This window comes from Camarhynchus parvulus, chromosome 6, assembly GCF_901933205.1.
Source record: "Camarhynchus parvulus chromosome 6, STF_HiC, whole genome shotgun sequence".
Taxonomy (NCBI): domain Eukaryota; kingdom Metazoa; phylum Chordata; class Aves; order Passeriformes; family Thraupidae; genus Camarhynchus; species Camarhynchus parvulus.
This window is the reverse complement of record NC_044576.1, coordinates 4,079,784-4,107,662: the sequence shown is the minus strand read 5'-3', so window position 1 is coordinate 4,107,662 and position 27,879 is coordinate 4,079,784. Positions and strand designations below refer to the sequence as shown.

Here is a 27,879-nt window from a genome sequence, read left to right as displayed (position 1 = left end):
AGCAACACAAAACAATTCCCTTGCTATGCACAGCCATCAATATTTCAATCCCAAATGATAATTTGGAAAGGATGAGTGACTTCAAACAAACCCTAACGCCTCAATAAATCTCCAGTTGTGCCTAATGTTCTGCACTGAGCTGTGAAGAGCTGGAGCTGCAGAAAACACAATCTGAAGTCCTGTCACAGCCTGCTTTGCCCTGGAGCTTAGAATTCCTGGGCCATGAGCCAGGATCGGGCTTGACTTGATGCAGAATTCCTGACAAGAGGAGTTTTCTTTCCCTGAACAGGCAGGATGTGGGATGGAACCACCCCTGAAGGCTCTGAAGCACCACTGAGGGTTGGATTCTGGGCCTGTTTGCATCAGGAGAAAACCACAGAACACTTGTTTCACCAGTGATTTCCCCCTGTTGATCCATCTGTACCTGACATCCCACTCTGCAGGTGCTGAAAAGTAAAATGTGATTCTCATTGCGGGCACAATGAATAACTGATGGCAAAAAAAAACCCAAAAAAGGCAGCACTCATCGTTCAAAAAAAAAGGGGGGGGGGATTTGGAAAACAAAAACACCAAGTAAAAATAAACACCATTATTTTTAAAGGATAAAAAAGTCCAAGATTTAATTCCTGGCATCATCTTTTCAAATTCTCAGTAGAAGCACAACAATAGAATAATCTAAAAATAGAAGGCAGCAAGTTAAACCCAAACGAGGCCTTGTGCCTCTGGAGATCACAAGTGGGACTCTGAGGGTGTTTTTTTTTTGTCACAGACAGAATCAAAAAGGGGGAAAAGGACATTGAAGTTTGGTTCTTCTTGGAAATGTAAAGACAGGATCTCATGGAGCACAATCTTGTCAGTAAATTACAGTTTATCTCATCAAGTAAACTCTGAGGTGAATGAAAGAGGAAAAAAATAAAACCAAAAAAAATCCAAAACCTGAAAAATCTGGGTAAACACTGCAAAATCCTCAGGGATCCAGGACTTACTCCCATGGGGTCACACCAGGGCTGTCCCTCCACTGTGCCAAGGAACAGCTCTGTGCAAAGAGGGGAGGCTTAGATTGGGTGTGAGGAATTAGGAATTGTTCCCTGGCAGGGTGGGCAGGCCCTGGCACAGGGTGCCCAGAGCAGCTGGGGCTGCCCCTGCATCCCTGGCAGTGCCCAAGGCCAGGCTGGACTTTGGGGCTTGGAGCAGCCTGGGACAGTGGGAGGTGTCCCTGCCCATGACAAGGGTGGGATGTGCTGATCTTCAATGTCCCTTCCAACCCAACCCATTCTTTAATTCTATGAATCAGCAATATTAAAATGAGATATTGACTTATTGCAACATGTATTAACCAACATTTCAAACCCAGCTGACTCCAGAAATGAAGGAATTAATCCTTCCCTTCCATCACGCCCTGAATCAACAGGAACCTGACCCTTCTGCCTCCTTTTCCTTTCTCCTCCCTTTTCCCTGTGGTGCATTGCCTCCAATAGGGATTTCCTTAGTTTAAAATGTGGATTGTCAATATTTAACCTCTCTCAGTGAGCAGTACCTGCCCCAGCCCACTCCTGCCCATTCCCAGCATTCACAAGGGGTTGCAGAGACTAAACTGTGGCTATCAAAAAAATTCAATACAAAAAAAGCATTTCAAGAAAAACCTAAGCCTGGCCTTCTCCAGAAGACAAGAAAGACAACTTTTCCTGTTAAAGGGCAGCAGGAATGGACAGTTTGATCCCATGGAGCATCCTTTCAGTTCTGCCCCAGCGCCTGCCCGTGCACCGTGGAACAGCAAATCCAGCTCCTCCTGCTCAGCTGCTTCCCTGGCCATGCCCTCAATGTCCCCAGCACAGCCTGGATTTCAAACCACATGGTAAAAACCAGGCAGACAAGAGGTGGGGCCATTCCCAGAGCTCCTTTTCCATGCAGGGGACTGAAATCCCACCAAGCCTGGAAGGCAGGCTGGGCTCACACTTTAGGGATGACCCCAGGAGGTGCAAGGATGTCCAGAGAGGTCCTGTGGGTGTCCCCACCCTCTGCAGCTTCTCACATCCAGCCTCCCTGGAATCCTTTCCCTGCCTGCCCAAGGAATTTTTTCCTTCCTGGGATTCAAGGATGTATATGTATAAGTGGGAGTTTCTCCCCAGTATCCACCCCTAAAGCTTGATCTTGCCTCCAAGGTGACACCAAACATCCCTCACCCTCTCCTGACTGCTTCCAGGGCCTTGGAGGAATTGGAATTTACACCACAGACCAGAATCTGCAGCCTCTTTTAACTGAAGGAACCTTTTTTCATTTATCAAGCCTTTTTGGGAAGAAAAAAATTTGCAATATTTACTCTTTCAAGGCATTCTGATCTCATTATGTTTAGCAGGAAATTCTTGCCACAGCACAAGGATTTCCCCCCAAATTTTATTCCCTGGACAAATTACTTTAACAAATAGTTGTTTCCTTAACTGCAATATTCTGATTTTAATTAAATGGAATGATTTTTAGGACTGGCTTGAGCAAGAAATCATTGTAAGCCTGGAACAGTGAATATTGCAGCGACAGGTACAGAGACATTTAGCACATCTGTGACCTCACAGCACTTGTGTAAGGACAATGTATTCAGTTACACACACAAAGCACATTTTGGGCTGAAAATTAGAGATTAATTCAACAAAACCCCCCTGTACCATCAGGAGTTACTAAATCTACAACACCAAATTACATTTCACTTTTCACTGCTGGTTGCTCTGTGATCTGCCCTGACCTAGCATTGATTTAGTCACATATTGAGCTACCAAAAATCTGAGTTTCCAAGCAGTCACTGTTCTGATTCATCTTGCAGGTTGTCTTAAGTAGCAATGCAAGATGTAACCAAAAGTATATATTCTATTACCAGGTGGGGGACTGTTCTTTATCTTTTCCATGACTCATCCCTCATATCTCTAGGGGGATATCTTCTGTTCATGGGCCAGCTGTTAAAACCAGGTGGAGCAGTTTTCTTTATCTCTCCCACACCCAATCCTCCCTCCAGGAGATCTCTGCTGTTCATGGGCCATTAATTATTAATTATCTTCTGTCCATGGCCAGTGAGTGTCCCTGCATGGCTGATCCAATTCCATCATCCCATGGGGAGATGCTGCGCCCAGGGGAGGAGCCAAGCATTCCTACCTGGATCCAATCTGAGCTTTGGCACACCACAGCAGCCTTTGCCCACTGCATTGCCAGAGGAGCAGCTTTCTGCTGCCCTGCATTGCCAGAGGGAGCCCAGGCCCATCTGCAGCAGCCCTGGAGCTGCAGAGGAAAACTCCCCCCTTGTGCAGGATCCCTGCTGCAGCAGCAGCACAGCTGGCACTGCAGGAGGGCTGAGCCCCCATGGGATGGGGCTGTGCCACCCCCTGACACACAGGGGACAGGGCATGCTCTGACTCTGTTTATCTTTTTGTACTATTGCATTTGTATTTTATTTTTCCTAGTAAAGAACTGTTATTCCTATTCCCATATCTTTGCCTGAGAGCCCCCTTAATGTCAAAATTACAATAATTCAGAGGGAGAGGGTTTGCATTTTCCATTTCAAGGGAGGCTCCTGCCTTCCTCAGCAGACACCTGTCTTTCAAACCCAGACACAGGTACCCACAGGGATCAAAAACCAGCTGGCTTTTCCAGCCCCTCCTTGGAGCAGGCACTGCCACAGAATTAGGGCAGTTTTTGATCCCATCAAGGATCATCTGATGATTTTGGGAAGGGAGCCATGGGCTGGTTCCTCAGAAAAATTATATTCCTCAGAAAAAGGACATTCACTTGCTGCTTGCTCCAGGACAGTTGCTTTAGATCAGTCAGGGGAGTTATCCCAACTTTTCTTAGTGCACAGCTCCTTGGAGCAAGGTGGGATTCAGCGTTCCAGCCCAGGACACACTGGGAAGGCACTCCTGGATTTCTCAGCCAGGAAATGGATTTTTCCTGGCTTTATGGTTTTCTCCTGGCTTTCAGAAGAATGGATTGACACCTAAGGATGGCCCTAAGGAGCAGCAGCTGCCCTGTGCCAGTGAGATGTTCCTGCTGGGGAAAACTCCAGCAAACCCACGATGCCATTGGGGTGATATTCCCAGAGAGCCCTGAAAATCCAGCTGCACTTATTTGCAGCAGGATAAATGAGAATAAAACAAAATAACTAAATGAACAGCCTCACTTCACCCCCAGAAGTTTAATTTCGGCTGTGCTTTGCTCCCATGTGAAAATCTGTTATTGGAGATGGTGATAATTCTGTTATTGTGATAATGGCACAATTAGGGAAGGACTTTTTAGATTAATATCAGCAGGAAAAAATCCTGCCCAACCCCACTGACTTGTCTGTGGGCAGGCACCATTCAAACCTTTATGTTTTATTGAATTTATTTCTTAACAAGAGCATTCGCATGCATGCATTAATACAAGAAAGGAAAAAAATTCCCAAATCCCCCAAAAGCAAAGAATAAAGTCAACAATCAACAAGCTCCTTCTTTTCAGGATTTATCCTGGTGTTCATTAGAAACATTTTGAAGGAAAGCATCTTTTAAAATGAGCATTTAGTGTAGCAAATGAGATTTTAAAATGAACACTTAATGTAGCAAATGGGATCTAAAAATGAGTATTTCATGTTCCATATAGGATTGAAACTGAACTTGAGACAGCTAAAGATGCCCAGAGCCCAAGTGGAAGACCCAATGGAAAGTAACATTTTTTAAGGACCTTCTTACAGCTGCTCCAAATGGAAGAAATACTTTTCCTAAATTGGAACTGTAAGATTTTACAAAATAAATATTTATTTGCTCGCCTTAGGCCTTTCTAATGAGCCACAGGTAGTGTTCAAGCAGCACAGCCACCGAGTGAGGAAACACTCCTTGATTTCCTCCTCACATCATTTGCTTTAAAATTAAAGCTGGGCAGGCTCTGCAGGACCTGAATCCAAATTAATCTTGACAACCTTCTGGAAAATCTCTATTAAAGCTCAGAGCTTCAAAGCTTAATGTGAGCATGGGGCCTGCTCCAGCAGCTCCCACCCCAGAGATGATCCCAAACCTATTCTCAGGTTTGTTGAGAAGTTTTTAATGCTGGCATGGATGGGTTTTAAACCCCTAAAACACAGCAGCAGGTTCTGTTTCCTCTCCTGAGCTGGGTTGTTGATAATCATCAGCAGAGACACCTGGAAAAAGCTCAGCCATCCATGCTTTCCCAGCTGTGGGACATCCCCATGGAGCTCCTGGCCCTCTCCAGGGAATCCCTGACCTCACCAAGTACCTGAGTTTCATTCTTTTCCCAGGAGTATTTCCATCCCTGCCTGCAATGAGCCCAGTGGAATTCCAGCCCACAAGGAGAAGCTGGGATCAGCCAAGGAGAGACTTGGGCAGGACTCTGCTCCCAGATCAAATCCCAGCTTGGATTAATTCCCCGTTCTACAGCCACCCTCACCCCAGAGCATCAGTCCCATGGGATCACCTTCCTGGTTCCTCTGGGGATCACTGTGCTCACCGCCAGCTCCCAGGGAACAAGGGCAGGAGAAACAGCCTCAGGCTGGCCCAGGGGAGGTTTAGATGGGATTTTGGGGAAAATTCCTCCTGGAAAGGGTGGTCACAGCTGCCCAGGGGGTGGTGGAGTCCCCATCACTGCAGAGATTTAAAGCCATGTGGATGTGGCACTTGGGGACATGGTCAGTGGTGGCCTTGGCAGTGCTGGGGGAATGGCTGGACTCAATGATCTGAGAGGGTTTTTCCAACCTAAAAGATCCCTCTGAATCACGTAGATATTATATATATATTTCTATTATACATGGTACATAATATACATTTTAAATAATATCTACTTGTATAAACTAATAATTCCATTAATAATTTTATAATTTAATTATAAAATTATGTAATTTAATACTTATAGAACAATCAAATTATAATTATATAAAATCTAATAATTTAATAATGAAAATATTTTATTAATAACAGCTTAATTAACATTTATTATTAATAATATTATTGTTGTTAATATCTCCCTGAGTCCCTTTCTTCTCCAATACTAACTGGGACAAGGCTGGGGTAGTAACAGCTTAGTAATGTCTGAGTAGCACTGGGATTGCTGAAAGCCTCACATTGGCCTGGGCCTCCCCTTCCCTACAATTCCTGACATTTCCTTCCCTTTGGGATCATTTTGGTGACATGAAACACTGTCTATCTGTAAGGAACTCTCTGTTCCTTACACCGTGGCACGGGATTTCATAAAATCATGGAATGGTTTGAGTGGGAAGGGACCTCAAAAGCCCATCCAATGCCACCCCCTGTGAAATATATGCAAAAAATATATGTAAAATGTAGTAATTTTTCATAGAATCATGGGATGGTTTGGATTGGAAAGAACCTGTAATTGTTTTCCCCTCCCTGCCATGGGCAGGGACACCTTCCACTGTCCCAGGCTGCTCCAAGCCCTGTCCAGCCTGGCCTTGGGCACTGCCAGGGATGCAGGGGCAGCCCCAGCTGCTCTGGGCACCCTGTGCCAGGGCCTGCCCACCCTGCCAGGGAACAATTCCTAATTCCCAATATCCCATCTAAATTTCCACTCTGTCATTTTGAAGCCATTCCCTGTGTCCTGTCCCTCCATCCCTTGTCCCCAGTCCCTCTCCAGCTCTCCTGGAGCCCCTTTAGGCCCTGGCAGGGGCTCTGAGCTCTCCCTGGAGCCTTCTCCTCTCCAGGGGAGCACCCCCAGCTCTCCAAATAATCAGGATTATTCATTACTGATCCTCTCCAAGCCTTAAATCTCTGAAGGAACTTTTGGGAAAATCAAATTAAATGAGTGAAAAATTTTCTGTCTTTATGTTTATGTTACTCATCCAACCTGCATTCTATAGGAAACTAAAGCTCTGCTTTCCTAAAAACTCCCATTTTACTTCCAGAAGCACAAGAACACACCCCCAATGGATCTGAACCAGTTTAAACCCCAGGTTTTTCCGTTGAAAGGGTGTTTTTTTGTAAAAATGTGTCTTTTCTGACACACTTTGAATGACTCATATGAGAGCTCGTCTCTCACCCCTCAGCTCTGGGACTCTTTGCCAATGAATAACTCACAACAGGAATGAAACTCCCCCACAGCAAAGCTCCCCCTCCTCTCAGGAGGATGGGCAAACAGCAAATAAAAATCATCAGAATAATAATCATCATCATCATCATTAAAACCGAAAGAGATGAGAAGGAAACAAATCAAATACTGCACTCACAAAAAATAAAAAGGCAAGAGAGGACGGCAGTTTCATGGGATTTTTGGATAAATAAACAAGTGCCATACCTTTTCAAAAATTCCATATACTCAGTATGCTTGATGAGGCCAGTCCTCATCATTATTGTTTGAAAACATTGCCGATCAATAGCCCAAAGTTTCACATTTACGAGAGCTGGAAAAAAAACAAGACAAGGGGAAAATGTGATTAGCAAAAAAATGTCCAAATTCCTGTTGTGAACTGCAGAGGAAAACGATGGCATTGGGAATGGGGAACACTGCAAACCAGGAAATTCAGCTGCTGGACATGAAACATGCACTGAGAGGATTGGGAGGGTCCTGGTGTAGGAGGTGGATGTGGGGTTTTGGAAAGATAGCCGGGAAGCAGCTCTGAGAGGAGGAGAAATCTAGGAAGGCCAATGGTGAGCAAGGATTTGGGGTCAGTTCATCACAACCTGAGTGGCTCTTGGGACATTTTTAGTGCATTATCCAGCAAAATCCACTGAGGTTTCATCCTGCTCCCAAGGAAATTTCCAGACCCAAGCCCTGATTATGAACGACCCTGATTATGAACCAGCCTGATAATGAACCACCTCCCAGCTGGGGAGGCTTTGAGCCATTCTTTTCCAACTTTACTTTTCAGGTCCCTGCTGAATTCCAAGACTTCTGAGTCACTCACCAAACACCACATCCTGTTCTTCAGGGGAAAAAAATTCCATGGTAAAAAAAAGGGAAAACCAGTGCACAGAGAGCAGAACCCCGAAAGGTCCAGTTCTCATCTCAGCTGTGGTTTAGACGTTTGCATTAGCCATAAATGCTTGAGTATACACAGTTTATAATAGGGCTTCTCCTTAGAGAAACAATTTGATTAAAACTATTCCCAAGACCTCTACACTTGTATTAATTTCTTTTTATTTTTTCAGACAGTGAATGCAATAAATTCCATCCCCATGCCCCCGTTTGACTGCAGGAAACAGAATGAAGCAAAGAGACTTTCAGCAAAATATTTACAAATACTCTCACTGATAAAATCCATGAAATGAATGGGCTTTGATTTGCTGCTCCTTCAGCTCCCAAACCTCCTCCTTAATGAGTTTTTATCCCTAACTGCATTTGCAAGATAGAAAAACCTTCAAAGTGCAAACTCAAAGATTTCTTCTCGACTTGCACGGCAGAACAGCCCTTAAAGGCTCTTCTGGTTTTCAATGCAGAAACTTCTCTTGGAGAAGCATTTTTAGTTTTATAATCAAAATATAAAACACCTGCAGGGCTGGGCACTGCAAAGCTCCCTGGGCAGCCCCTGCCAAGGCCTGAGCACCCTTTGCATGCAGGAATTCCTGCTGCTGGCCAAGCTGAGCCTCCCCTAGCCCAGCCTGAGGCCCTTTCCCCTTGTCCTGTCCCTGTTCCCTGGCAGCACAGCCCAACATCCCCTGTCAGGAATTGTGGAGAAGTGCTACTTTCTCATTTTAGAGCCATAACACACTGTTCTATCCTATATAATTTAATAAAATCCTATATATTTAGGATATCCTATATATAAGATACATGTTACATATATTTATTTACATATATTTATATATAATATATATAAATTATATATCTAAAATATATATAAAATTATTTATATTATATATTTATATAATATATTAAAATTATATTATATATTATATAAATATATATAATATATACAAATTATATATTATTTATAAATTTAAAATATTAATATAATATCATTAATAGAATATAATATATTCTATTATGTATTATATATAATATAGAATGTTATTTATAATAATAAATTATAAATATATAAATTATATATAAATGATATATAATTTATATATAATTTATATATTTTTATCTATATATATATATATATATATACACACACACACACAATCTCTATGTTATATCCTACATATTTTAATAAATTCACATACCAGCCCCCCACAAGGTCCATGCAGCCCAGGAAGTTGCTGAAGTGCAGACAATGCACTTGTGTATTAATTAAACCACTAATCACACCTTATATTCTCATTTCTGCTGCCTTAATGACAAACAGCTGCTTTACTAAAGGCTAATCAGGGTAGAGATTTAAATGTCAGCAGGACCCTTATAATCAGCATGAGCAGCATCTCCTGTTGTGCTGGAACCCCCTGTCAGGGCTGAAGAAACAGGAGGAATTTTGTGGGATTTGATGCCTTTAAAGATTTCAAAGTTATCCATTTAGGAGTGCCTTGAGATGAAAAATATATCTTTGGGATGTGTCCCACAAATTCAACATCCACTGGGAATTAGAGCAGACACAGACAGAGATTTCCTGGCCCATCCCTCCCCACAGAGCCTGTGCTGGATGCTGGAAGTAAAATATAAAATATTCCATTCCTTGACTGCAGGAGGCACAGCCAGAAAGGAAAATGAGAAACAAAATGATGGAAGCAGATGTGTCTGCAACAGGAGTTTCCCTTCTCAACAATCTGAAACATCATCCTGCAATCAGAGCTGGGATGCTACAATTTGAGTTTATTGCCTCTTTTACACTTTTTTTCCCAGCAAAATGCCATAGCTGGGGCTCTGTTTGATCTTTGGAACAGCACACAATAAAATCACTTCTCATCCAAAAACTCCCAGGAGTCTGGGCAGGGATGCCCAAACCTGTGATTTCTATGGGGCTGCAGTTGTAGGAGCTCTCCAGGTGAGGGGATTGGGCCCTGCAGAATATTTGAATTGCACATTGAAGCAACAGATCGATGGGAATTTCTTCATTTGGCTTCATTTCTCCTTGTGGACCTAGCGGCTGAAGAAGCATCAGCTCCTTTTTCCCTTTCTCACATGCAAAGGCAATGAAGTAAGGGGGAGAAATGCAAATTTTAAGTTAAATATTTACAGAAGAGCAAGAGATTGATGGGAATTATGATTTCTGACAGATTTCTGCTGTGGTTCAAGGGCTGAAGACAAAAGAGATGCTGCTGGAGAAACAGGGAAGAGCTGAGGCAAAAGTATCAGGATTTCCTGGGTCAGAACTGGATGGGGGTGGAGATGTTTTCATTACAGTTTAAATTGAAATGCTTGCCATGGTTAAGCCCTAATTTGTGATTGAAGCTGACTGAAATTATCTAAATCAATGATTTCAGTAAATGAATCAAACCCCTCTCTCCATCAACACGCCTGATTAAAGCAAATTTAAAAACTCAATAAACAGTTTTGAACTTCTTTTCCAAAAAGAGCTATTTCCAAACTTTTCTTCCTATTTATTTACCTGGGAACACATGAAAATATATCCCAATTGAAAGGGGTGAACAGAGGGAAGCAGAGTCCAGCCCAAAACCTGGAATATGTCCCAGCCCGTTCATCCATGTCCAGAGCCTTCCCTTCTCCAGGCTGAACAGCCCTAAATCTCTAAATAACAGGGATTATTCATTATTGAACCTCTCCAGGCCTTAATTCTCTTTATTTTCAACACTTCCTTCACACCCCCAGCCTGCCAAAGAACAAAATTTGGGCTGTTTTGCTTTATTTCTTCTTGTGGACCCAGTGGCTGAAGATCATCAGCTCCTTTTTCCCTTCCTCACATGCAAAGGCAGTGAAATAAGGGGGGAAATGCGAAGTTTTAACTTAAATATTTACAGAGGAGCAACCTAAATACTCTTGATGTTATTTAATCTGATATATTTTATGTTAGATAGGTGGGGAAGTCCTGAATATTAAAAAATCCTTGAAATCAGAGCAGCCAGCAGGGGCATTATTTCCCAAATGAAATGCAATATTCATATGGCCCTGCATTCTTTAAGCATCTTCCCAAGTTTTTTATGTGCTCATTGAAGCCTTCCCAAGTTTTTTCAAGGATCATCAGGTGAATCATCCCCTGCCCAAATGCTGCTGGCAGCATTACCAGACCTGAAAATTATTATTCCTTTGCACACCAAGCTGGAATTTATCAGCTCACTTTGGGTTTTGGGCTATTTTATCCCAAAAATTGTTTGTTTATCTGCCCTCAGGCAAAGGAACTGCCACAACTTTGTGTCCTCAGGGCTTTTTTTGGCAGACAGAACATCAAATTTCCACTCCTATTTAACCCTCCTCTCACCTGGGCTGAGTTTTGCAGGGAATATTGTGGATATTAGGAAAACACAGCCATTTCCAGCTGTTTCTGGTGCCTCCTGTTTCAGGTATGAAATGATGATAAAAGCACATTTAACTGAACAGGAGGAGCACATGGAATTGATTTATCCCACCAAACACTCTGGGAATGATGAGGGAGGCTCCAGAATACAGCATGGAGTGATGGAGAGGATGTATCCAATGGCTGCAGCAGGAATAAATTCCTTTATTCCCAGATGTTTCTGTCCCAAGTATCTAACAACAGCACTGGCACAAGGATGGCTCCATCCTGATATCCCATTTTCCAGGAGCTCCTTTCCCATTATTCCTCAGGGAGGTTTTGGCAGTAGGGAAGGAGTAATTTTAATTTGGCTGAGGATAAATGCAGAGACAGAGAAAACCTCCCACTGCCAGGGGGTGGGGTTGTTAGATGGGATTTTGGGAAGGAATTGCTCCCTGGAATGGATTTCCCAAAGAAGTTGTGGCTGCCCCTGGATCTGGAAGTGTCCAAGGCCATTCCATGCCTGGAATGCTTGGGCTGCTGTTCAATCCCTGGTCTCAGAGGTGACAAATGATAAATGCAGGTTTCATCAGGAGGAAAGGAAGAAGGAAGGATGTGGGAGCTCCAGGGAGCTCTGCTTTCACTCCAGGCAGCCCCAGGAAACCCAAAATTCCAGGGAAGTGTGTAAGGTTTGCTTAGGAACAACACCTGCCTGGAGAAGATCAGTGAAGACCAAGGAAAGAAGCGGGGAGGGAAATTGCTATTACCAAACTCTGCTCTTGAACAAAACCACCTGGAGTATTATATATAAATATAAATTGAGTATTAAAAAAATAGAGATTTCACTCCAATCAGCTCCAGGAAGCCAAAAATTCCAGGGAAGTGTGTAAGGTTTGCTTAGGAGCAACACCTGCCTGCAGAAGATCAGAGAAGACAAGGAAAGAAGTGGAGAGAGAAATTGTTATTACCAAAACCACCTGGAGTATTACATATAAATATAAACTGAGTATTAAAAAAATAGAGCTTTCACTCCAGTCAGCTCCAGCAAGCCCAAAAATTCCAAGGAAGTGTGTAAGGTTTGCTTAGGAACAACACCTGTCTGGAGAAGATCAGAGAACACCAAGGAAAAAAACAGAGAGGGAAATTGTTATTACCAAACTCTGCTCTTGAACAAAACCACCTGGAGTATTATATATAAATATAAATAGAGTATTAAAAAGGCACCTGAAACTATTGAATTTATCAGTATTAAAGAGATCTGACAACATCTATCAGCCACAATCAGCTGGAGCAGGTGCTGTGGAGGATCCTAGGATTTCTCTTGGAGTAATCCAAGCTCCTGTCCCAATATGTCACAGAAAACTCCCCATGAATTATTCAGGAATAACCTCACCCTGGGTGATTTGATCAACTGAAGGCCCCTGATGTTTCCCCGGTGTTTGTTTTTCTCTAACATCATTCCCAATCTTTGCTGTCTCCCTGAAATCTCTCCATCCTCTCCTGCAGCCTCCAAACTCCTTAATGAGAAGTGCTGGCAGGGATTAATTAAGGAAGTGTTCAATTACATCAGGTATTTTTCCTTGGAATTTCAAACCACTTGTACTACAACCCCTGCTAATTACCCATCCTGATTTGCTCTTTTCAAGCTGTTATTTTACATAACCTTTCCCTGTCACCTCTTATTCCTCCCAGCTCTGCTCCTCTCACATTCTTACAACACAGAGGTTTCCCCAGGTTTTTAATTAACCCTTGTACAAGCTCCCAAACTACCTCAGAAATCTTCTTCAGTCCTGCACACTGAAAGCTGAAATAATTCAGGAAGAACAAGCTGGAGGCCACAAGAAACGCTCCCAAATCCTATCTGGAGTGTGATGGAGAGTGGTGTGTGTGTGAGGGGAGAATAATGGAAAGCCAAAAAAGATCTCAGGCAGGTCAGAAGTCTCAAATTAAAGAACTCATTTAGTTCACTGACTGTGGGAATGGGGTGAGGGAAAATGTCTCCAGTTATTTGGGGAAGGAAAAGGGGAAAACAACACAAATCTCTCCTGGAAGGGGGAGATTCAGCCTGGGACAAATTGGCTCACTGGCATGCCAGGAAAGGGGAATGAGAAAAGCAATAAATTCACATTTAAAAGAGATCACAGATCAGTTCTAGCTCCTTGCCAACAGGAGTTCCAATCCCAAGGAAAATTAATATTCCCAATTAAAGAGGGGAATCTTAACACAGCCCTGGGTTGGAAGGGAAGGTGTTGATGAATGGAGAAGTTGATGTGGGGGACCATTAAAAAGGGAACAGGAAGAACAGCACTAAAAAGGCAACTAAAAAGTGCAGTTTGTTTTCCCTCCACAACCCTTGGGCTTTGGATGGGACAAAATTAAAATGTGCTCTGAAGTGATGGCCCCTAAAATAGCCAAATTGCAGCTGTCTGGGTGTAAAACAATGTGAAAGGTCTCTTTTTACAGGATGTTAGGAGCAGATTGATTCTGCTGAGCAAAAGGACACGCAGAGAAATGAAGGAGTTTTGGAATAAATAATATAAAATAAAGCAGCAGAATGAATTATTCTGTGACTGTAAGACTGGTGAAGCTGAACCCCACAATCCCCTCCACAGAGATGACAGGAAGAAAATGGAAATAATCACAACACTGAGATACTTGTACATCCCAGGGACAAATTCTTGTCCTTTGTCCAAGAGGTTCTAGGGCTGGGGCTCCCATTCTCCAGCTGGGATTTGGTTTTACCAGGAAAAGGGATGGAGAAAAAAACCACACACCCTTCAGAGGCTGCAAGGAAAATAATCACACAGGAAAGCCATGGCATGTTCTTGACCTTCTATTTTCTCTCCCAAGCCTAAAATGATGTTGTGTAAATCAGATTTTCTCTCTATTTAAATCAAAACTCACTCAAGTTTCTAAGATCTACTCATTTAAACCAGATTTAGATGAGATATGAGGGAGAAATCCTTCCCTGGCAGGCTGGGCAGGCCCTGGCACAGGGTGCCCAGAGCAGCTGGGGCTGCCCCTGCATCCCTGGCAGTGCCCAAGGTTGGACATTTGGAGCAGCCTGGGATGGTGGAAGGTGTCCCTGCCCATGGAATGGGGTAGAACAGGATGAGATTTGAGCTCCCAACCCAAACCAGTCTGGAATGAACTTCACCCAGCACAACTTCAGCAGCAGGAGTGAGGATTTTATCTCCTTGCCCCGCACTCAGCTGCACATTTCCTGCCAAATGCTGCCCACCAACCTGCAATTGAACACCAAACAGACTTAATCCATTGCTCCCACCTGCAAACAAAGCTAAACTTCCAGCTTTGAGCTGCAATCCCAATATTTGGAGAAACACAGAGCAGTTAAAGTGGGGCTTGGCAGCACCCTGGGAACATGAAGCAGCTCGAAACCCCAACGACACAAAAGCTTCTCTTGGTGTGATTAAAAAGAGGTATTTAGCTAAATGAACTTTGCAGTAATTCCTTGAGTTTCAACACTTTATTTCCCAAGAGCAGCATTTCCTACACAATGATTAAATAAGCCCTGCTCAGATTTTTCTCTCCTGAGCATTCCCTGTTTTCCACACTGGATGGAAACCTGTCCCATCCTGTAAAATCCCTGGGCTGTTATGCCTGACTTATAAAGGTCTCCTAAAAGTTTTGCTGTGCTTAAATAGCACAAAGGGGGCTGTATTAATCCACTGCCCATGGTTTGTGTGTGCCCTGGGGAAAAGCTGGGGTTTTTAGGGACTTCCTCTATCCAACAAATCCCAAACCCAAGGAGATCCCATCCCCACAGGAGATCTGGGATAACAGGATCATCACAGATTCCCAGACTGGTTTGGGTTGGAAGGATCTTAAATCCCATTCAATCCCAGGGCAGAGACACCTTCCACTGTCCCAAGCTGCTCCAAGCCCTGTCCAACCTGGCCTTGGGCACTGCCAGCTTGGAGATCATTTACAACCTGATGGATTCTCCAATTCTAATTCAATCCTGCTCCTGTGCAGCCTCAGTATCGTGTCAGGTTTGACATCCAGTTGTGTTTTAGCCCACTGGCTTTTTATTCCCAACTCTGCACCTATCTCTTCCTAAAATGAGCTGATCCCTGGGATTTTCCTTGCTCCTGCACTTGGAGAGCCGTGGACCATCACAGGCTGCACAAAGAGCAGCAGCAGCAGGTCCTGAGGAGCAGGGAAAGGGAAAAAAAAAGGCAATTCTAAAATACCACAGGAGGGAACTGTTCAGACACCCCAAGGTGGCACTCCTGTCACTTCAGAGCTGTTTTGGGGTGTCTACTCCAGAAGTCAACATGGGAGAACTTTGCAGGGTGGCAGGAACAGGTCTGGATCAAGCAGCACTTGGATCACACATGGTAGGAGCTCTGGGAGATGTTTCTCCACCAAAACCAAACCAAGGTGGCAAAACCCTTCCTGTGGCAAAGCAACACATGGAGAGTGGGGGATAAAGAGGGCACTCCTATCAACACCCGTTTGCTGCTCCAACCCCATCTGGGAGGCAGATGGAATCCTAAAATCATAGGATCAGACTCCATCATGAAGGCTGGAGAAGACCTCAAGAACCAACCAAGAACCCAGATCCACCACTAGACCACTAAACAGAGCCACTGGCAGTGCAAAAAGCACAAAGCTTGCTGGAATCCAGCTGAAATCCAGCTGTTCATGGGCAAAAAGAGAGGGAAAAAATGATAAATATCAGGGATTTCTCTGCAAAGGGAAAGGGGGATATAAAGAAATTGGGGAAACTTTTGTTGCAGGGGGTTTCAGCCATGCACAACTCCCAGGGCTGGGAAAACAGCCCCAGGGTGCACAGAAAGAATTGGAAATTCCTCTTTTTGCCTGTTTGTTTCCTCTGGGAGATGAATTCCCCCCAAATGCCGGGGTGGGCTCACTCCCTGTGCCACGGCAGTGACAGGGAGGTTCCCACCTTTATTTCCACGCCACATCCAAGGGCCCCACCAGAGCTCCAGGAGCACTTGGACAATGCTCCCAGACACAGCGTGGGACTGATGGGGTGTCTGGGCAGGGCCAGGAGCTGGGCTGGATGATCCCTGTGGGTCCCTTCCCACTCAGACATGCAGATCCCACCTGCAAGAGGAGTCCCCAGTTCTTCCCTCAGAGGTCACACATCAACTTTGGGGAAAACCCTGAGCCCCCAAAGGTTGCTCCTCAAACCACCCCACCAGCAGTGCAGGTGAGGCTGGATTTCCCTGGCTGGCAGAGTGGTTAATGGGATTCATGAGGAGCTGCTTTTCCAAGCCATTAAATCCATAATACCAACAGAAATAACACTGTGTATTCCATCAGGGAAACTTGTGGGGTTTCAATAAATGCTGCCAGGGACAGCTGGAATAAAAACATTCCCCGTGCATTTACAGGAGTTGTTCAGGGCCATAACACTCCTCTGGCTCTTGATTAATATATATGTCAAATAAAAATGCCTTCCTGATATGCAGAGGCATCATTCCATCATTGCAGAGGGTTCTGACTCAGGTGGAAACACTGTTAACTGAACACTGACTGTGGAAGTTGGTGTCTTGGCTGGAATGCTCAGGAATCATGTTAAAAATGGAATATTGAGGAGCTTTTCTCCTTCCTCTAATAACATTTATTAAGTATTTTGAAATGTCTGCAGTCCCCAGCCAGCAGCTAGTTTCCGTAATGCACACAACACTTGCTGCTGCATCCCAAAGAGAGCTGTGAAGGAGGTTAAAACACACTGAAATCTGCCCTCCCTGGAAAATTTGCTCATGGATTTCAGAGAAAATTACGAGCCAATGCTGCTGTCTGTTCAGGAGCTCTTATTTTTTGAGAGCCAGCAGTGAGCTCAGCTGTTGAGGGAAAACAGACATGAAAGACTGAACTAACAAGTGTGGAAGCATAAAATATGGATTAAAGCTGGATTTGGTTGATTGGAGTTGAGAAGAAGAAGGTTGGAAGGAGCAGGAAAAGAAGAGGTAGCCCTGACAGGGAAACCAGACAAGCTCAGGAGAGCTGGATGGAAATTTAGATAAACCAAGAGAAACTGAGGTAAACCTGGCACAGGCAGAGGTAGGGGACACTGTGGCAGATGGGATCCCAGAATCCCAGGATGGTTTGAATTGAAGGGGACCTTAAATCCCACCCAGTGCCACCCCTGCCATGGGCAGGGACACCTCCCACTGTCCCAGGCTGCTCCAAGCCCCAGAGTCCAGCCTGGCCTTGCCCCTGAGCTCCAGCACAAGGCAGGGATGGTTCTGTGTGTGCCCCCATTTCAGGGTGGGAGATGATGGACCCTGAGGAGAATCTGCTGCCCTGAGCCACAGGGAAGGAATTTCCAGCTCCTTTCCAGCAATCCAAGCAGCTCAGCCTGTCCAGGCCCAGAGCCAGACTCCATGGGCTGGCAGGGATTTTCCAGCCTCAGTGACCCTGGGATTAATTCCTCCCCTAATGTCAGGAGCCTGGAGTTCTTTTTAAACAAAGAGGGGACATCACACCTCCTTCAGGTGCTTCAGCAACCAGATCCGGCAGCCTCCAGCCCTTGTGGAAACAGGAATTTCATCCTCCCTGTCCCCTGAAATCCTCCCCTGTGTGGTTTCTGCACTAACACTAAATTCTGCCTCTTGTTGCACATTTAACCTCTCCCCAGGGCCACGTTTCAACCACTTATTTATGCCTCAAGATCCTGATCCTGGGAGACACAGGATGTGCTGGACAGGCTCCAAAGCTGCACAGAAATGAACATATAGATATAAAACTATGTAAAGAGAACAAGGGAGCAGATTCCAGCAGCTTTACTTATTTACTTGCAGCTCCCTGGAATTCCACACCTTCATTGGCCTGTGGATCATATCCTAAAATTATTAGGAAATAATAATGATAATAGTAATAATAATGGCAATAATAATAGTAATAATAGTAATTTATAAATTATTATATATTATTATGTATTCTTATGTATTACTATATTATTATATATTTACATATAATATAATTATAGTTATTCTTTTCTATTACATTATTATATATAATAACTATTACCATTATATATTGTAATATATTATATATATTATTATATACCATTATTATAATAATTATATTATTCTGTTATAATTATTATCCAAAATTATCCACAATTGACTGAATTAGGCCTTTTTTGAAGAATAATTTGCTCTCCAAAAATCTGCCAGCTCTGATATGAAGGATGAAAACAGTCTGAGCTGAGACACATCTAGAGCAGCAGCACCAATCCCAAAACTGACTGGTTTTCCATTATTTCCACTTATTCCTTCCCATGCTTACATCAGGATAAGGTGGGTGCCTATTGAGCCTCAGTGATTTTGACCAGGGAGAATTTCATCCTTAACGTTCATTTTCACAGCTTTAAAACTTTGGGTTTTGTGTTCATCAGAGAGGAGCTGGAAGGTTTATTAAACATGGAGCCTCTGTAGAAATTCTGGTGGGAATTCCAGTGGAACAGGCTGATTTTAATTGAGTTTTAATAGCACAGAGCTGAAGGCAGCTCCAGTTCATTTACTGAGGTCTGGGAGTTTTGAGAAGTTGCTTTTAATCTGGAGCTTGAATTGTATTTTCTCCTCACTTTCTCTTCTGTAAAAAAAGTAAGATTTTGTCCTACAGATTTCTACAACAAAGAACAAGGACAGCTCACCAGAGTGGAAAAATATATTCAGAACTAAATATTGCAGAGGAATGAGGGGTTTGAAAACTCCATTGCCCTAAAAAGACAGGAAAAACAGCCAATAATGAACTGGCATTTAAAGGAAGCTGCATTTAAATCAAGCACACAAAGGTGGGGAGTGGAACCAGAACCAAGGGCAGGAGGCACAAGTGCTGGAAAATCCATAAATTAAGATATTTATATAAGTTGCAAAGTCTTATTTTAAGCAGAAAATTCTCAGCAAAATTCACTGAAAAGGATAAGACACGTGGGAAACTGCCAGGTCAGAATTAGTGAGTGACCTCAGCTGGATCCTTTTTTACCCCAAACTGTCTCATCCTTAAAGCAGCCTTGATCCCAAATAACAATTCCCCACATAACTGCTTTCCTGTTAAAAATACTCCAATTTAGTCCCCATGAAAATGAAAACTCCCAACTTCCACACCATGGTTAGCCTTAAGTATAAAATAAATTAAGAGAGAAATGAGGAAACTTGAAAGGAAATGAAAAATAGCAGGGAAAATGGAAAGTAAAAGTTAGTGGTGGCATTAAAAGCATCTCATTGCATCCCTGAGAATTTGGGAAGAAATATAAACCAGATACCCCCAAAATGACATGAAATGGACCATAAAAAAGTGTGAGAAGGAGAAAGACAATTTTTTTTTAAATGCTGATTGTACCTGGATGAGGGAAAAACAGGGACAAACCCATGGTGAGGGACGCAACAGAGATTTCTGAGGAGCACCAGGCAGAAGGTTGAGAGTAAAATCTTTTCCAAGAGAAAAAGTTTTTGCAGGGTTTGGGATGCCAGGATTTAAAACAAGGCTGGATCAGGAGCAGACCCCCCAAAGAGACCATTCTGCTTCCAGCCAGGAGAAAAAAGAACCAAAGAGGGGTCAGGACGGACTTCCAGAGAATACCTGGCATAAGGGATTGCCTACATGGACTTTTGCTGGCTTTGATACACCTGAACTCAGGCTTCTCACAGGGTTATTTCAGCACATGCCCCTCACTGTGCAATAAAGGCAAAAATAGAAGTGGAAAAATGCTGGGAAAACGACTCCCAGAGGCTTCAAGAGAATTTCCCACTGCCTGGTCTGATGTCTGGAATCACACAAATCAGTAAAAAATAGGTATGAATATATCAAAGGGGTCACTGCTACTCTTGCTGAGTGTAGGAGTAGGAAATGAAGCCTTTGCTTCCCCAAACCAAAGGGAAGCACTGGAACTGCTTCTCTGAGCATTCCAGGGGCATTTTGACATGGTCTTTTCATAAAGGCTCTCAGGGAAACTCAGGAGGGTTAAAGACACCAAGCACCCAAGGATCCTGGGATGTACAGGGGGATTCCTGCTGTCCAACGTGCTCTGGAAAAGAAGGGGAAGGTGAGGGTGAGGGAAAGGGGATCAAACTGGGTGATGACATAAAACCTGCTGGTAAAAGCCAAAGAGGAGCTGCTGGACACTGTAGAACCCACAAATCCAATGGGAATTGATGCTGTAGAACCCACAAATCAAAGGGGATTTGGTGCTGTAGAACCCAAAAATCAAAGGAGATTTGGTGCTGTAGAACCCACAAAGGAAACGGGATTTGGTGCAGTAGAGCCGACAAATCCAATGGGATTTGGTGCAGTAGAACCCACAAATCCAACAGGATTTGGTGCTTTAGAACCCACAAATCAGAGGGGATTTGGTGCTGTAGAACTCACAAATCAAATGGGATTTGGTGCAGAAATCAATCAGGATTTAGTGCACTAGAACCCACAAATGCAATGGGATCCAATGGTGCAGTAGAACCCACAAATCCAATGGGATTTGGTGCTGTAGAATCCACAAAGGAAATGGGATTTGGTGCAGAAATCAAACAGGATTTGGTGCAGTAGAACCCACAAATCCAATGGGATCCAATGGTGCAGTAGAACCCACAAATCCAATGGGATTTGGTGCTTTAGAACCCACAAATCCAACAGGATTTGGTGCTGGAGGGTGGAAAATTATGCAGGAGGGGGAGAGCTGAGCTGAGCAAGCTCCAAATTAAAATTCTTGCCCACAGAGACAAGGGTGCCATGGCTGGGCAGGAGCCACCACACAATGACCCCTCAGTCACCAGCTCCGTGTTCAGCAGGGCCAAAACACCAAAAGGATTGGGAAAAGAAAGGTGAACCAAGGAGAAAATCCTGCTGTGGTCCCTCCCTCTAATCCCACATGGATCCACTTGGCCAGGAGGCTGAAGGAGAGCACAAAGGAGCAGGGAAAAGGGCAGGGGAGGAGGATTAGGGACATCTGGCTCTGGGGGAGGGATCTGGTCCAGGTCTTTTGGAGGAGCTACAGCCTTCTTCTGATGGGCTTGGAAAAGGCAAAAGCAAATCCTTTAAAAAAACCATCTGGGATTTGCTTTTGCTGCTTATTCCCTGACAAAGCTGCATTTGGAAAGATTCCTGCACTGGGTGCAGGACAGAGCCTTTTTAAATCACCAACCTCATTCCCACCTTCAATATTTAATCCCATGTTTATTCCCTACCCTGCATTTCTGGAACCAGGCTACACAAGCAGAGGACATGGATGAAAGCTGGGACACCACCTACATCAGGATACAGATTTTCCTTGGATCCTCTCCAAGTTTGAAATGCAAGAGAAGGGTAAGAACATGAAATATTTGTGGGTTTGGGACATTTCTGAGCAACTCAGAAACACGACTTGCTGGAGATGTCCTATGGCATGGCTACAAAATTATCCAACATTATTATCCAAAATCTCTGTCTTCTTCTGCCCATAAAATATCACTGCAATCTCCATTACCAGCATCATGGAATGGTTTGGATGGCAAAGGACCTTAAATCCCATCCAGTGCCACCCTTGCTATGTCAGGGACACCTTCCACTGTCCCAGGCTGCTCCAAGCCCCAAAGTCCAACCTGGCCTTGGGCACTGCCAGGGATCCAGGGGCAGCCACAGCTATATCCCAATGTATATTTTAAATATTAAAAAAAATAAATTTAAAAAGCAGCTATGAAGGCTGGGGGTGATGAGGATGCTCCCAGTGGGACAATACTCAAAAGGAAAATCTCAATCACCTAAAGGAAAAGCTCCTTTTGTACAAATCCACCCAGAGTTGTCAGCAGCGGAACTGGTTGAACTGGTTCTTCAACCAAATATGCAAATCTCATTAAAAATACTCAGGATATGGACTTAGGGCCATGTCACTACTTTTTTTTTCTTCTTCTTCTTTTTTTTTTTTCAGTGCAGCATCCAATGACCTAATCTGGGAATCAATCAAAAATCACTCCTAAGTTGAATTTCTTACTGGTGCCAAGAGTCTGGGTTTGGATTAATCTCAAACTCTGTCAGGTGGAACCTGAAACCCCAAATCCCTACAACACTTAACCCAAAATATCCCCTGAGAGGTTCTCCTACAGGAATCCCTCAGTGGCTGCGAGGTACCTGAGCCCCACAAGGCATTTCCAGCCCAAACCCTTCTGGGATTCTGTGATTATTATGCAAATATCACACACTGGCATATCTGGAAAACCTCTGTAATTCACATGTCAGCCCTTCCTTGGCTCTCCTCAAAAAGCTGTATCCTTCTCTAACAATTTCCCAGGAATGCAAATTATCCCAGCGAGCTCTGTGGTGTAATTAAGCCATAATGTTGATTACATACTCAGCCTCCCAATAGATTGTTTATTCCTCATTATCAGCATACAAATATCCCAGGTAATCATTCCCTGCCTCGAAACTTGGCCAGGTTGTTCTGATGTCAAGGCAGAACACAGGCCCAGCTGATTGAATCCCAAGATCCCAGAAAGGTTTGGACTGGAAGGGATTTTAAACCCATCTTATCCCACCCCTACCATGGGCAGGGACACCTTCCACTGTCCCAGGCTGCTCCAGCCTGGCTTTGGGCACTGCCAGGGATCCAGGGGCAGCCCCAGCTGCTCTGGAAACCCATTCCAGGGCCTGCCCACCCTGCCAGGGAACAATTCCTTCCCAGTATCCCATCCATCCCTGCCCTCTAGCACTGGGAGCCATTCCCTGTGTCCTGTCCCTCCATCCCTTGTCCCAAGTCCCTCTCCAGCTCTCCTGTTAGGGTAGAACTGGAGGAATTTTAAGGTCCCTTCCAGCCCAAACCATTCTATGATGCAGAAAGCAGCAGCAGGGAGGTCATTCTGCCCCTGGCCCTGGCCCTGGTGAGGGCACAGCTGGAGTGCTGTGTCCAGCTCTGGCCCCTCAGCTTGGGAAGGACCTTGGGACGCTGGAGCGCGTCCAGAGGAGGCACCGAGGCTGGAGAGGGGCTGGGAACACAAACCCTGTGAGGAACCCCTGAGGGAGCTGGGGGTGCTCAGCCTGGAGAAAAGGAGACTCAGGGGTGCCCTCATCACTCTCTACAGCTCCTGAAAGGTGCCTGTGCTCAGCTGGGGCTGGGCTCTTTCTCCAGGCAGCACTGACAGGACCAGAGGCACAGCCTTAAGCTGCACCAAGGGAAATATAGGTTGGATATTAGGAAGAAGTTTTTCACAGAAAGGATAATGAAGAACTGGAATTGTCTGCCTGGGGAGATGATGGAGTCACCATCCCTGGATGTGTTTACAAACAGCCTGGATGTGGCACTGGGTGCCAGGGTTTAGTTGAGGTGTTGGGGCTGGGTTGGACTCAATGATCTTGGAGGTCTCTTCCAACCCAGTGATTCTGTGAATTCTGTGAATGATACCATGGCAAGTAAATCCCCAGGATAACTTTGGGAAAAGCAGTCATTCCACAGGTACAACCCTGTGTTCCGACACCTCCTGGAGTCAGCAGAGGTGGAGGATGCTCAGCCTCAACCCTGATGATCCCAATCCTTCCTGGATTAAGAAGATCTCCAGCCTACCAACACCATTTTTCCTGCTGGAAATGCTCTTACAAGTGAAAATAACAACAATTCCCAGGTAAAACAGAAGGATTTTAATCTATTGCCATGTCAGTGGTTAGTATCTTAAATATCTTTTGTTGGGCACATCCAGGGGATTGATTTTCTGGTTTAAAATGCTGCTGCTCAGCTAATTTCAAAAGGAAGAAGTTACAGGTGTCAAGAGTGAACCCTGAATTCCATGAGACCCCACAGCTTGATTTAGAATTCCATGGGATTTCAGGCAGAGGAACCCAAGAGCGAAGGAGATTTAAACTGGCCCAAAAAATAGGCAATTATTTAATGGATTGGAATTAGGGACAACTTCAATTCAGCAAAATTCTCTTCCTTTCTGATTGGATGGCTCTGTCCTTGTTTATTTTATTTGGTTTTATCTACAGTGGGGGGTTTAATTATGAGATTTCCTGGGATCTGCTACAAGATATGCACCAGTTTTCATCACTGGACACTTCCAACCCCATCCCAACCTCACCCCCAGCTAAGAAATACTGACTTCAAGTATCTTTAAATTTGATCTGTGAAGTATTAAAGGTTAATTCCTGTCGTATTTGGGATCTATGAATCCAATTCTTTTCCTGCTGAGTGCATTTTACCCGAGGAGTGAGATCAGGGCAACAACAGAGGCCATGATCATGTGGCACATCTGGGAAAAACAGAACACCAGCATGAATTTTCCCTCCAATTCCAGTCCCTGCCTGGACAGGAATTCCACCAGAACCAGGTTGCTCAGAGCCCCATCTGACCTGGCTTTGAAGCAGAAATTTATATTTTATTTATATGTCCATCTAGTTGTACATTTATATATGTGCATGAAGAAAATATGGATATATTTCCATGAAATCCTGGCATTTTGAGCAGCTCCCCGTGGCAGCTGAGCTCAGGGTTCATCTCCTCCTGCAGGAATTGTGCTTTTCCTGGTAAGGCAGACCCACCAATTCCAATAATCACCTTAATTCTGCATTTGCCTGATTTTATTGACTTAAATGGGACCCATAATCCAATTGCAGCACAGACTCCTTTAAATCAGACCGAGGGCTCTGCCTCTGTCCTGAAATATCCATGACAAATCCAGGCTGGATCCCTCAGGCAGCCCTCCCACACCTCAGGGCTGAAGGCTCAAACCTCAAACCAGCCAACCAACAGATAGCATTTGTTATAAAATAATAGCAAAATAATTATTAAAAATCAACCACATAGGACTCCTCATTTTAAAGGTGAAATTTGTGCTCAACAGCCAGTTAAATCAGGAAATATAAAGTAATTAATTGTTTATGCTTTCCCCTGTTCTGCAGGTGAAGGTGTGACCAAAATGATGAATGAATTTTTACACTTTGTTAAATATACTCTATTTTCAGTCTCACCCTTTCCTCTACTCCCGTGTTTATATTTCAGTTCTGTTTAAGAGGTTTTTTAATGAATGTCTACAGATTATGCCAAAATCTTTCTCTCTCTCTCTTTCCTGATGATCTGATTTTAATGCCAAGGTCACACTGGGCTGGGTTAGGGTTGGAGTGACATTAAATGTCCATTAAATGTCACTCCAAGAGTTGACAGACAAGCACCAAAGTAGATGCTATTCAATTATTAACGTAAATCCAGTCAGAGTGACTCCAAAATTCCCTCACACAAAATTCTCAGGACTCACATTTTCCTGCCTCCAAACAATAAAAGGTTTTGTCCTTCCTAGGACTTGTGCAGATCATAAAGAGATTTTTTGAGCACCTTCTGGGTATCAATTCCTCTCCTATAATCACAAAAATATCTGATTTCTCCCCACACCTCATCCAAGGAACGTGCATCCCACATCTCCTGATTTTCCTCTTGATGTCCCACATCTAAAGGAGTCCAAACTGATCCATCCTCACCCTGTTTGTGCTGTCATCAAACAGCTCCATTTTCCTCTTCCTTTGCCTTCAGGACACCCCACCAAGCTGTCATTTCCTAATCCCAGTTTCTTTTCCAGGTCAGCAGTTCCATCTCCCCAGGCTCTGCCGGAGTTATCCCAGATTAGCGCCTCGCCCACAGATTGTCCTCCCTGTGCCTTTGGAGCCCACACCTCCCAAAAGTGTCTCCAAAAACCTCTGCAAAGGGTGGGCACTGAGCCACACTGAGCCTCTCAAACACATCAAATCCATGAAGGACAGAAGGGAATCCCATCCACCCCACAGGCAGCAAAAAACGTCGAATATTTAGGGCACGGAAATTGGTGGAGCAGAATTTTCCTGCCTTGAGGCAAACCCAAGGGCTTGGTATCGGTCACAGCTCAATTCTGCCATTCATTCACTCCATGCCAATATTCCCAAACCTGCACAGGGCTTGGAGCCACCTGGGATAGGGGAAGGTGTCCCTACCCATGGCAGGAGGTGATTGGGATGGGATGGGATTTAAGGTCCCTCCAACCCAAACCACTCTGGCATTTTATACCTCTAACCTGACTTATTAAAACCCTGCACTGAATATAACAACTCTCTGAAGAAGGTTCAGGATTAGTCAGAATCTTTCTTGCAAAACCTCCCAAATCCATTAAAGTCCTGGGAAGATTAAATGTAAATATGATTAGCACTGATTCCAAAGAGTTGGTTTGTTGTCCCAGTTCTTGATTTCCAGTTTTCAGTCCATGAAGCACCTCCCTGTGCAAACACAACTGCATTTACATGGAATTTTCATGGTCCTCCCCATTGTTCCCCCTTCCTCTGGCACTGGTTTGTTATTGGGATTTACACTCACTGCAGGCAGTCATTTTTTTAGCTGAAAGGTCCAAAGGCAAGGATTTCATGTCATAAATTCTAAATAATTCCACTCCAGCTGGAGATAAAAGGAACTACAGAATTATGGACATTCCTACATTGCTCCTCTACATCCTAAACCCATCAAAAACTGGGGTATAGAATGCCAGGATCTCACTTGATGCTCGAGCTCTCAGGGCATCTTTGCCTTGAAAAATGCTGGATTTTGCCTTGGATTTGGGGAAGGAAAGGACCTCAAAGCTCATGTCATTCCACCCCTGCCATGAGCAGGGACATTTCCACTGCAAGCCCTGTCCAGCCTGGCCTGGACTATTTCCAGGGATCCAGGGGCAGCCAGAGCTGCTCTGGAAAATCCATCCCAGGGCCTCACCATTGCCACAGGCAAGAAGAGCAGAGGGCATTTAGGTCCTCTCTGCTTCATTAATTTCCACCCAATCAAGCAGTATTTGAGGTTCTGGCTCAAATTAACTGAAAATAAAACGTTCCACTACTGAATCCCAGAGTAAAAAAAAAAAAAAAAAAAGAGGGAAGAAAATCACACAGAAGAATATAGGAATTATTTTCTATCCATACAATATGGGATGTGGTACATTTTTGACAGTAAAGAGATCTCAATAAGATTTATTTAATGTCATGAAAGGAAAAAAAAAAGTAAAATTTTGAAATTTGCTCTGAAAATGTTTTGTCACAGTTACAAACTCTACAATTCTGCTTTCATTTTCACCTTGCATTAATTCTGTTTCAGAACTCCTCTTACACACAGAACCAGACTTCCACATAAAATATCTGCTGTGAAAAGCAAAACAGCTTGAGGCCAAATGGAACAATCTGACCCTTTCTGAGTGATTTACTCTTTTTTTGTAATCAAATCTAAATGCAATTAAAATCAACATGTTCCTGTACAGAACTCTTGGCATGATAGAGAATTAAACAACCCCAAGCCTCTTCTAACAAGCATTAAATGTCACTCCAAGAGTTGACAGAGAAGCACCAAAGTAGATGCTATTCAATTATTAAATATAATTTGGGTTATTTTTCAAGAGCGATGACTCCAGAGTCACCAGGGAGCTGCAAGGAACTGTAACTGGAGTTTTGACATCTGAAATTATTTTTAAATAATTCATGGGACCTAGCAATGCTTGACTCCTGAGTTTTTTTCTATTGTTTAGAAGAAAATGAATCATTTGTGGTGGGGGGAAGAATGAACATCTGCTGACAAGCTGCCAGCAGAGAGGGGGGATGTGGACAAGCATCTGTTC

The 27,879-nt window shown here is 43.9% G+C and overlaps 1 protein-coding gene across 2 annotated transcripts in view; it reads right to left on the bottom strand.

Moving 5' to 3' along the window:
• The window catches only part of PRKG1 (protein kinase cGMP-dependent 1), a 369,443-nt gene that overhangs the window by 128,819 nt on the left and 212,745 nt on the right, over positions 1-27,879 (bottom strand). For both annotated transcript variants that reach the window (XM_030950731.1, XM_030950732.1), the window contains exon 4: positions 7,276-7,381. In XM_030950731.1, the coding sequence (XP_030806591.1) occupies positions 7,276-7,381 (106 nt within the window). The remainder of the gene's footprint in view (positions 1-7,275; positions 7,382-27,879) is intronic.